Source organism: Cynoglossus semilaevis, chromosome 11 (assembly GCF_000523025.1).
Source record: "Cynoglossus semilaevis isolate Cse_v1.0 chromosome 11, Cse_v1.0, whole genome shotgun sequence".
NCBI classification, from domain to species: domain Eukaryota; kingdom Metazoa; phylum Chordata; class Actinopteri; order Pleuronectiformes; family Cynoglossidae; genus Cynoglossus; species Cynoglossus semilaevis.
This window is the reverse complement of record NC_024317.1, coordinates 15583138-15594786: the sequence shown is the minus strand read 5'-3', so window position 1 is coordinate 15594786 and position 11649 is coordinate 15583138. Positions and strand designations below refer to the sequence as shown.

The following is an 11649-nucleotide window of genomic DNA, read 5'->3' as shown; positions in this document are numbered from 1 at the left end:
GGATTTTCACTCCGTCTCACTCCTTATTTGGGTATGATGCAAAAGTGACAAAAGCTGGGTTTTCCTAATAAGGCTGAGGAAGGTAGACCACGTCCCTCCCTTCCTGTTTTGCACATTTATCAGAGGCAGCACAGCACATAGGGGTGTTGCTCATTTCCCTCCTTCAAATGTCATGCGTAGTTTGTGGTGAACTGACAGTGAAATATTTGCGCACAGCTGCCAAGGACTGCTTTATAGGGTCAAGTTTGTTTGCTTTGCTGCTGCAGTCTTATTAAAACAGAGGGAGTGGGAGTATTAACTGTGGAGTTTCTCCATTTTTCTCCCTCTTCTTTGTCTATAGTGGTCTGTAAGAAGAACTTAGACAGCACAACGGTGGCCGTCCACGTGAATGAGATCTACTGCAAGTCATGCTATGGCAAGAAATATGGGCCTAAAGGCTACGGCTTCGGAATGGGAGCCGGCACCCTGAGTATGGACACAGGAGAAGGACTGGGGATCAAACCAGAAGTGTGAGGAAACTTCACATAATGTAGTACAAACATGTAGCCCATTAGGTAGGGCAGTTGCCTTAAACCTGGAGGGTTGTGGGGCCAATTCCTGACTCAGCAGCTATGAGTGGCAAAAAGAACTTTCCATAGGTCCAGATCATTTGTTTCCCAACCTGAGTGGACTTAAAAACATTAGATCTACACCACATGTGTCAAACTCAAGGCTCGGGGGCCCGTCTTTGTAAGGTCCACGAGAACTTAAAAAGCATTTTATAAAGTCCATGCAGAAGTTACTTTTTTTATAACAAAACAATAAACAATATCTGTAGCTTGAATAAATAATAATCAATTTCAGAAACTAATTTATTAGTACGTTATGGAGTAGTGACATCTATACAGTCTTCCATTTACAACCGGCCCATACAGAGGAACTGTGTCGCTGATGTGGCCCCGTGGTGAAAATGAGTTTGACACCCCTGATCTAAACTGTGTTCCATTTTTCTTCTACAGACAAGCTCCTCATCAGCCAACAAATAATCCCAACACCTCCAAGTTTGCCAAGAAATTAGGAGGTTCTGACGAGTGTCCTCGATGTGGTAAAACAGTGTACGCTGCAGAAAAGGTTATTGGAGGAGGCAACGTAAGACCAACCAGAGTTTCTCTTCTACACTGAGAACCAAAAATGTACTTAAAATGAGCTGTCTGCATTTATTTGACCAAATGTCATTCCTCTTCTCCTCAGTCCTGGCACAAGGGATGTTTCCGCTGTGCCAAGTGTGGAAAAGGACTGGAGTCCACAACGCTGGCCGACAGAGATGGAGAGATTTTCTGTAAAGGTCTGTGTGAATAAGTTAGCTAAGTAGACTAGTGGACAACTGAGGAACTGGAGTTATTCATTTTCAGAATTTTTAAAAGACTTAAAAAGACTCATAGCTAACTACAATAATTGAACAAACAGTCTGTTGTTAGGTAATATGTCACTTTATATCACTGTACACACGCAAGCAAACATAACAAAAAAAAATTACTGTTAAGAGTTGGAACAGCATCAGGGTAACAGTCCTTATGACCGTTCAACCTTTCAGCACCTGCCTGAAAGTGAAACATAAAAAATAAAGAGAGCGTGGAATTCATCCTGAATAATGGGGTTTACCCTTGATAGGCATCAATCTTCCAGTGCAGGGAGGGGACAGCCAATGATCTATTTTGCAGTGACTGAAACAGTAAACTGCCATTATTTTATCTTTTCCCTCTTATTTCCAGGTTGCTACGCCAAGTGCTTTGGTCCCAAAGGATTTGGGTTTGGTCAGGGCGCCGGAGCACTGGCTCATTCCCAATAAAATAAACGAAGCCTGACAGGGAGCAGACAACCAGTGTGCTCTGACCAATCAACACTTCCAGACATTTTCACTTCACTTTTACTGCAGCTACAGGCAACAAAGAGCATTAGAGACAGCTTGGAGCTATGCCTGCATTATTTTGTACTTTGCATGTTGTTTACATACTTTTCTGGGATTTAAAAAAAAACTGTATCTGCGAGAAATCAAAGCCTGTGTGTATTTTAATATTTTATATCTGGACTGAGCACTAAACTAAGCAAAGATAAAAATAAAACTAATTGAAGCTATGGAGTCGTACATCTCAACTTCTGTGTGTTCTGGTTTCAACAATCAAGTCGGTTCCCTTTCACATGGTCATTTTTTCACAGCACAATCTTTGGTAGATTAGACTACAGTCGAGTCCCCGCACCCTCATGTTAACAACATTAACCGCCGTGAGTACAAAAAGACACAAAAAAAAACAAACAATGCAATTCCTACAAAATTCCAGATGAACAACGGACACACAAATACAAAACAGTACAATTATCTACTGTAGTTCATTTAAAGAACATATTAGGGATGACTTTTCTGGTAATGACACGGGTTAGATGCAAAAAAAAAGAGAGGAAAAACAAAGGCAGAAGAAAATAGAAAGACATTCTTGGATAATTATCTGGCAACACTGAGTACCATCACCACTGACATCCCAAATCAAACAACAGAACAAGTTCAATGCCTTTGATGTTATACTGACTTTGAAGTTTGTCAGGAAAAGACGCTCTCTCTTTTTTTTTTTTAATGATGATGTAATAATAACGGTTCACTTCACAAACAGCATTTCACCCTGTGAATTGCACCATAAGAGGTCCAAATGTGAAGTCCAAATGACTTACAGAGACCAAGTTATCCCAAAAAAGGGCTCGGTGTTCAACGTGCTCCGACTTCAGAGTAAATATTGGGATGCAGTCATTAGGGTGGAGGGTGTCGAGTATAAAGTCCACAAGATCATCATGTGTGACTGCAGCCCTTACTTCGGGTAAGTTCCATGCCGCAAAATACTTTGTGACACATGCAGTATATACGGAGTTAAAATACTAAATAGTGTTATTTAGTACATTTACTGATCATTGTGATAGCTAACAAAAGCAGTAGGTGGACAATTAGAAACACTTTTGTTAATGGCCAAAGACAAAAGATTTGTTTTGTATTTTGTGACCAGTTGTTTTTACTGTAGCCTCCATCCATCATTATTATACTAATATAATCCTCTCTTGTTCACAGAGCTCTTTTTCAGTTCCAGCCCACTGAAGACATTAAGGTTTTTGACATCTACGGCGTGTCTCCTGAAATAATGCAGCTCATCATAGAGTTTGCATACACCAGCAGTATCCCAGTTGCAAAGGACAACGTGCTAGATTTGATGCAGGCGTCTGATATGCTCCTGGTGATCTCTGTGGCACAGGCATGCTCAGACTTCCTTTGTGAGCAGGTATCCCAGAATAACTGCATCGGTATGTGGCAGTATGCAAAATTCTACTTCTACACGGATCTGAGGAACAAAGCCTACCGCTTCATCACTGATCACTTTGAGGAGGTCCACGTTGGTGAGGAGTTTCTTCACCTTTCTGTGCAAGAGCTCGCCGAAATCCTGGATAGCGATGAGCTCACTGTGAGGTGGGAGTCCACGGTGTTTGAGGCTATCCTTCGCTGGATCACGCACAAACCCGAAGAGCGGCACACGCACATAGCTGTGCTGTTGTCAAAGGTAGCATTGGTATTGCAGATTATTCAGAGACAGCATGTTAACAAAACTATCATGGCTCTCAATATTAACACAACCTGCCCTCTTGTCCTTGTGTAGTTCCGAATGGCCTTGACCAGCATAGAGTACATCAACACAAATGTCAGTCCTCATGAGCTGGTGAAGAACAATCCAGAATGCCAACAACTGGCCCTAAATGCCACCCGGACCATTGAGTACATTAACCTTAGACCTACTGTGACATTTTTATGCAACTTTGTTGCACGGCCTCGTCTACCAAATGCCACCCTGCTGGCAATAGGGGGCTGGAGCAGTGAGAATCCACTCGATGACATTTCTGCGTACGACATCTGTACCGATCGCTGGATCAATGCACCCTACAGTCTGGAGTATCCTCGGGCCTATCATGGCACCGTCTTCCTCAACGGGTACCTCTACTGTCTCGGTGGCTCAGCCCGGGCGGAGTACTTCAACAGCGTCTGTCGACTGGATCTGAGCACACGTACATGGCATGAGGTGTCACCGATGTACTACACCCGCAGCTTTGTGAGTGCAACTGAGCTCAACGGACTCATCTACGCCATGGGAGGCTTTGACGGACACACTCGACTGGTCAGCGCAGAGCGTTATAATCCCGACACCAACCAGTGGAACCGTATTGCACCGATGCACCAAGCAAGGAGTGATGCCAGTTGCACAACATTGTATAATAAGGTAAGTTAATAGGTGGACATTTGAAAAGTAAATAACATATAAACATAAAACCTTTAGTTTTGTTCACTGCTCATCATCACTTTTGGCCACAGGTTTACATCTGTGGTGGTTTCGATGGTAATGAATGCCTACAAACGGCTGAAAGTTACAACCCCGATACCAACCAATGGACACTAATTGCTCCCATGAGCAACAGACGTAGTGGACTTGGAGTCATTGCGCATGCAGAGCAGATCTATGCAGTACGTAATGGAACAACCACTATCAATTGTAACGTTGCAAAGTCATTTTCCAAGATCACAATCACAGCTGACCAAACTCACTGCTGAGCCAAGATCGTATCTTGGCTAATCTAGCCTGTTGTTGTTGATGCAACAGTAATATGTTTATTTTCCTTCCACAGGTTGGTGGGTGTAATGGCCCACACCGTCTCAGGACCACCGAGGTCTACAACCCTCTGAACGACACCTGGAGCTACGTCGGCGCCATGTTGACCACTCGCAGTAATTTCGGCCTGGAAGTGATTTACGATCACATCTACGTGGTTGGTGGTTTCACCGGCACTGGCACAACCAGTCAAGTTGAGTACTATGATAGAGCAAAAGATCAGTGGTTTTTAGCCTCGGAGGCACTGAACCACGGCAGTGCTCTGAGCTGCTGTGTGGTCTTTGGACTCCCTGACATGTCTGACTATGCTGTCCCCCGTGACTCCCTGCCCTATTTAGATTTGGAAGAGGGGCTGGTGGAATCAGAAGACTGAAGCTCTGATGCCATGTGCCTAGAAGAGATGAAGATGAGCTCCAGAGGAGGTGCACCAATGAAGATGCCCACTCCTATAAAACACCTAAGGAGATGTCAGAGATCCTGAGCCAGAAATCTCCTTGGTAAGACTCCACAGTTTTTCTTGGTTTTTCCAAATCAGGGAAAAGAAAGAGGGAGATAAAGAGGCAGTACTGCAACAGTACATATGCCAACTGCTGCCAAAACGCAGTACAATCAGTCATCAACAAGTCTAACTTCAGTATACAGTGCAGCCAGTACATGCTGTTCTTTACATGAAATGATATTATTAGGGGATGATGAAGGTCTTCATCAAGGCTTCCTAATAGTAAAGAAAAAACACAAATATATAATATACGTAAGCTACGAGTTAAGAAACCATCAAAATCAATAGATATATTTCAGATCCTGTCAACAGGTTCAAACTTTTCAAACAGATTTCTTGCAAATATTTTGCAATGACCAGAAGATTACAGTCGACTTGGGAAAAATATTAAAATGATACAAAGATGAACAATGAACAATGTAGAAAACAGCAGAGAATTGTTTACTAAGGATTTGTACAAATGGGATGATTGTGCCAAACCAACAGTGTTTGAAAGACAGTACGATGTGCACAAGTGGGAGAAAAAAAAAGAAAAAAAATCAAGTTGGAGGTGAAACTTGTAGTTCAGATTAAATCCATTTCTGCTGTGACTCCCGTGCTTTATGAGCAGGGCCAGTCATTCAGTTAGAAAACTGGAAATTTAAGAAAAAAAATAAAAACATGTAGAAATGAGTGAGGGGAATAAATGAGATGTCAAATAAATCTGCAGTCTGACTGAAACACTGGGGGTTTGTTAAACCACGGGCCAAGTTGTGTCACAGTATACGCCACTAGATTAGTCCCATATATCCATGTCACATCTTTACAGTTTTGTGCACACATTTGTTTGGTTTAACTCTTGTGAAATAAATTGTATAATTGGACTTGGTGAGAAATAAAGAGTCATTACTCTGTTTTTTCATCACTTTCTCTCTTCTTGTTTCTCTCTTTGAACGTTTGCTGCAGAGAGGAAAAGTATCTAGGTTTCCTTTAACTCTCTCACATACTGGGTTTTAGTGAATCCTGCGACAAAAGCTTGGTTTATAGGGATATAAATACAAGCCCCTGACTTTATCACGAACATAAGTATATAACAGCTGCAGCTGCAGCTCAGCACACAGTGGGTAACTCCTGTCTATTTCCTTGCTAAAATGTCATCTGGTGTCAGACATATGGAGCTTAACAAACATAAACACCAACAAATATTGAAACTGAAAGTTAGAAAGAAAGAATTCAATATAATTTATCCATTTATTTTCCTTGTATTATTTCAGTGAGGAGTCAGATGATCTCATGGCTTGGCAACAGCAGCTGAGACCGAGGACAATGATCTGGAATCAGGTTTGAAATGTAGGTGAAACCTTAAAATCACATTTATAATCAAATATATATTTGTCTATATGATGTTTGTTTTCTCCTCAGTCCTGGCCTAAGTGATGTTTCTGTTTCACCAAATGTGACAGAAGAACTGAAATCCAGGATGAAGGAGACCGATCCTCAAGGTTTGTGTTGATAAAATACAGCTGGAATTAAAATAAGTAAAAATTATTTTAGTCCAAAAACAGTCTGATGGAATTTTGGAAGCACACTAACTATATTTCCTCATCATGACCTGATTATTTTAGAACTAATTTAGCTATTTTTGACAGTGGAGGCTCTGCCTTTTTAAGTATGATGGCTCACTTGTAATTATAACCTATTACTGCGACGACCTTTACCTATTTTCCAGGCTATTTTTTCACATCATTTTGTAACAACTAATTATTCACAGTTTTTCTTTCAAGTCAATTCCAGCCACTGTTTTTGGCGTTTTTTTTTTTCAATTAATTATTTTCTTTTTCAACTGAGTCTTTATCTGTTTTTATATACAGCTAAAAGTCCTAAAACATAGAGGATGTCTTTTTAAAAAATGTTTACATTTATCTGGCAATAAAATTTGAAATCCTATAAATTCTGTGTGTCTTTAATGATTCAGATGATTATACTGACTTATTTTAATGATTATAATTAACTGTTTTGGTCAATAAGACAGAACGACAATGGCTTTAATTAGAAGTAAACACATTCCTTTGCAGTACTTAATGGTAACGTCACATACTGCCTCTAGATCCATTGTATGCCAGAAAATTTTACTTCACTGAGCTTTTAACAACACTATCGAGGGAAGGGAGGGGGGAGGGGGGGGGGTTGATACTAAGAAAATAAAAAGAAGGGTTTAAATAGAATAAACCTAATGAAGTTGTCCATAATTTAAACCAACAGAGGGCAGCAAAAATCTACGTTAGATGTTCTCTGCCGTTAGTGCCGTTACTGGTCCAAGCTAAAAAAAAAATCCTTCTGCTTGTGCAAATTAATCTGTTCTATTGATTCTATAACTTTTATGGATAACAAAAACAAACTTGTTCGTTTTTTGCAGCTTTATTATCATAGATTTAGCCTTTTTTAACTGCACCAGCTGTTTGTTTTTTAAACTCCATATTTACCAGAGCACAACATATTCTCATCAACTGATTACATTTTTAATAAAACAAACAAATGACAAGTTATCAATTCAGACATCTATGTAGAATGAGTGTAGGAGACACCACCAGGCTAAAGCTTCCTCCATGTCCTGCTGCTGAATACACTCCAATACACTTCACCTAACTCACACTCCAATGCACTCCTACAATCAATTCAGGGTGAACAAATAGAGTAACCCAACCTTCATATTTTTACAAACTTGCAGCCAGATTTTAAATGACTCAAAAATTACGACTATTATTGTACAACTGACCCCACTGGATTGCATCTACTACCTAAGGATCGACTTTGAAGTCTGAAGGGAAGTGATGACAACTTCCTGTGTCCTGATGATGTAATCAGAAAGGTTTGCTTAAAACACAGTGGCGCCCTCTGTGAATTGCAACATGAGAGGTCCGGATGTGAAGTCCAAATGCCTTACAGAGATCAGATGATCCCTAGGAAGGGGTCGGTGTTTAATGTTCTTCGATTGCATAATAAATACTGGGACGCGGTCATTAGAGTCCAGGGTGTGGAGTACAAAGTCCACAAGATCATTATGTGTGACTGCAGCCCATTCTTTGGGTAAGTTGGTCCTCTGACCTCAGCAGAAGTCAAACAGACACTCTAATCCTCCTTACTATAGAAATGTGTCCCTCAGAGGTTACAGTGATTGTTAAAGTGAAAACTCACCAACTAAAGTATTAATTCCACGTCCTCTCTCTCCCTCTCTTTTCCTCTCACTCGCTCCACAGAGCTCTTTTCCAATTCCAGATTCAGGAAGACATAGAGGTTTTTGACATCTACGGTGTGTCCCCTGGAATAATGCAGCTCATCATCGAGTTTGCATACACTGGCAGTATCCCAGTTTCCAAAGACAATGTACAATATTTAATGGAGGCGTCTGATATGCTACTTGTTATTTCTGTGGCCAAGGCCTGCTCGGACTTCCTTTGCCAGCAGATTTCACGAAATAACTGCATTGGTATGTGGCAGTATGCAAAATTCTACTTCTACACGGATCTGAGGAACAAAGCCTACCGCTTCATCACTGATCACTTTGAGGAGGTTTATCCCGGTGAGGAGTTCCTGCATCTTTCTGTGCAGGAGCTTGCTGAAATTCTAGGGAGTGACCAACTCAACCTCAGGAGCGAGGGCTCAGTGTTCGAGGCTATCCTTCGCTGGATGTCACACAAACCTGAAAAGAGGCACGAACACATGGCTTTGCTTTTGTCTAAGGTAAAAACAATTCTAAACTTTTACAGACATTATTGTTTGACCTGTTGATCACATCCCTCTTTTTTCACATAGTTTCGAATGGCGTTGACAAGCATCGATTACATCTACACCAGTGTCATCCCCAATCAGTTGGTGGAGAAAGATGCCCAGTGCCTACAAATGGCACTTGACGCCATCCAAATTATAGAGTTTATGAACTTTAGAAGCAGTGGGTCGTTTTTAAGCAACTTTGTTGCAAGGCCTCGTTTACCTAACGCTATCATGTTAGCCATCGGAGGCTGGAGTGGTGAGAATCCAATTGATGACATTTCTGCGTACGACATCTGTACTGGTCGTTGGACCAGTGCACCCTACAGTCTGGAGTATCCTCGGGCCTATCATGGCACCGTCTTCCTCAACGGGTACCTCTACTGTCTCGGTGGCTCAGCCCGGGCGGAGTACTTCAACAGCGTCTGTCGACTGGATCTGAGCACACGTACATGGCATGAGGTGTCACCGATGTACTACACCCGCAGCTTTGTGAGTGCAACTGAGCTCAACGGACTCATCTACGCCATGGGAGGCTTTGACGGACACACTCGACTGGTCAGCGCAGAGCGTTATAATCCCGACACCAACCAGTGGTATTGCATCGCTCCAATGCATCATGCAAGAAGTGATGCAAGCTGCACAACACTGTATAATAAGGTTTGGAATGTGAAAAAAAAATCTAGAAATTCTTAACATTTCTAGAAGATCTATCAACGTTAGTAAAGAATTTTGCAAATACGATTCTGTCTCTGCAGGTTTACATCTGTGGTGGATTCGATGGCAACGAATGCCTTCAAACAGCTGAAAGTTACACCCCAGAGACCAACCAATGGACACTAATAACACCAATGATCAACAGACGTAGTGGACTTGGAGTCATTGCACATGCAGAGCAGATCTATGCAGTACGTAATGGAACTATTTTCTAGTCCTTTTTTATCCCATAACTTTACTGAGCCATCCACGAAGGCAGGTATCTACGAGACCTAAACAATCAGTGACGGCAGACGTCATTGAGTGATGAGGTCATAAACTGCAGAGTAGGGCACACAGTCACACACATGCACACACAAATACACACATACTTATGATCTTTCCATAGTCATGTTTCATCATACCAGCAAATATATGTAGCAAATATTTTACTAAATATAAGTTACTTAGTTATTACACACATGTAATCACTCAGACTGCAATGTTTCCACAGGTCGGTGGGTGCAATGGTCCCCACCGTCTCAGGACCACCGAGGTCTACAACCCTCTGAACGACACTTGGAGTTACGCGGGCTCCATGTTGACCACACGCTTTAACTTCGGCCTGGAAGTCATCTATGACCACATCTACGTCGTCGGTGGCTACACCGGCACCGGCACCACCAGTCAAGTCGAGTACTACGATAGAACCCAAGACCAGTGGTTCTTGGCACCCAAGCCGTTGAACCACGGCAGCGCTCTGAGCTGCTGTGTGGTCTCCGGACTTCCCGACACATCCGACTATGCTGTCCCTCGTGACACGCTGCCGTTTTTTGATTTAAAAGATGGGTTGGTGTTGACTCCGTTCTAACGGTCACACATTTTGTTTTTCTTTGGCTGATGCCCAGTAGGGTGAAGAGAGGACACCAATGTAAATTTTATACCAACCAACTGACTTCGAACAATATTCCAAACAAGCAACACACAATGACAAACACTGGCAAAGGTCATTAATGGTTAACTCTGTGAATGTACACCTCAGTACCACATAGTACTGTACTACTTAGAAAAACAACTCACTTAGTTAAAGTTAAACCAAAAGGTTGCATCACATTAGAATCTTTCACGGGTTAATGAACAGTGTTTCAACAACTGTTTAATTTTCTCAGTATGAAGAACTTTTTATTAAAAACTACTGTACAAAGTCTGTAGAAAACATGGTTTGGCAGATGGTTCCAACACTGTATTTCATTTCCCATGTTATCCTCTCTGTGTTTAAAGGTAAGGTCACTTAGAAAATCCAATGCATGACACAGTTGGTAATGTAGAAAATAAGCTGCCTAAACTGTTTCAACTCTTATAAGTCCTTGGGATTAAAATGATTTTCTGGTGTCAGTCACAGTGATAGTCTGCTATGTTTTATCAATGTGTAACATTTTGTTTTAACGTACAAACCACCGAGGACTGCTCTTTAAAAGCCCACAAAAATTCCTGAATCCCTAACTTGACAATAATTTTGTTACCTGATTCAACTTGTACATTAGATGGAATATATTTTATTATAAGTATTCGGTTACTTATTGTAACATTTTATTGCCAAATGCTACGTTGTTTACTGTTTCCTTTGTCTACATTGTTTTCCTAAGAAAAAGAAATGTCTTGTTTTTAATGTGTCTATTTTGCTGCTATAATATGTGGATATCCCTAATTTGAGATAAAAAAAAATTCTTAAAAAAAAAAAGTCTTTTAAAGGACACTGATGTGTGAGACTATGAGATGAAGTTCAGTTAACTGGAGACAGTCAAGCTCTTTGTTAATCCTACTGCCATTGGCTGGAATTACCATCAGCTGCTGTGAACCAACAGCCTGGCTCTGACTGTCATGAATAAAAGCATTAAAGAAAAAATATAGTCCAGACTCAGTCGACACTAAAGAGCAACACTGCCAGTTCTACTGTAACACTACCAAGAAAAACACAAAGATCCAGATGTTGAAGATGCTGTTTGTTGCAGTTCTGGGAGTAGAACTTCTGGT

The 11649-nt window shown here is 41.2% G+C and overlaps 2 protein-coding genes across 2 annotated transcripts in view; both read left to right on the top strand.

Annotated features, from left to right (window-relative positions):
• Positions 1–2115, top strand: part of LOC103386536 (cysteine and glycine-rich protein 1-like) — a 3229-nt gene extending 1114 nt beyond the window's left edge. Inside the window, exons 3-6 of the mRNA XM_008320855.3 lie at positions 341–509; positions 999–1128; positions 1231–1324; positions 1752–2115. Of these exons, the coding sequence (XP_008319077.1) occupies positions 341–509; positions 999–1128; positions 1231–1324; positions 1752–1828 (470 nt within the window). The 3' untranslated portion in view covers positions 1829–2115. The remainder of the gene's footprint in view (positions 1–340; positions 510–998; positions 1129–1230; positions 1325–1751) is intronic.
• Positions 2116–2610: 495 nt separating this feature from the next.
• LOC103386538 (uncharacterized) lies at positions 2611–11125 on the top strand. The gene is made up of 10 exons (XM_025060068.1): positions 2611–2846; positions 3092–3575; positions 3672–4286; positions 4379–4528; positions 4690–5045; positions 7969–8238; positions 8409–8892; positions 8965–9579; positions 9678–9827; positions 10130–11125. The coding sequence occupies exons 1-10, from the start codon at positions 2695–2697 to the stop codon at positions 10484–10486; spliced, it is 3633 nt and encodes a 1210-aa protein (XP_024915836.1). The 5' UTR covers positions 2611–2694; the 3' UTR covers positions 10487–11125.
• Positions 11126–11649: the final 524 nt, after the last annotated feature.

Coding starts and splice junctions, on each gene's coding strand:
- LOC103386538 (XM_025060068.1), top strand. CDS start 2,695: ATGACTTACAGAGACCAAGTTATCCCAAAAAAGGGCTCGGTGTTCAAC. Junction 4,287..4,378: donor GCACAACATTGTATAATAAG/GTAAGTTAATAG, acceptor TTTTGGCCACAG/GTTTACATCTGTGGTGGTTT. Junction 8,893..8,964: donor TGGCTTTGCTTTTGTCTAAG/GTAAAAACAATT, acceptor TTTTTCACATAG/TTTCGAATGGCGTTGACAAG.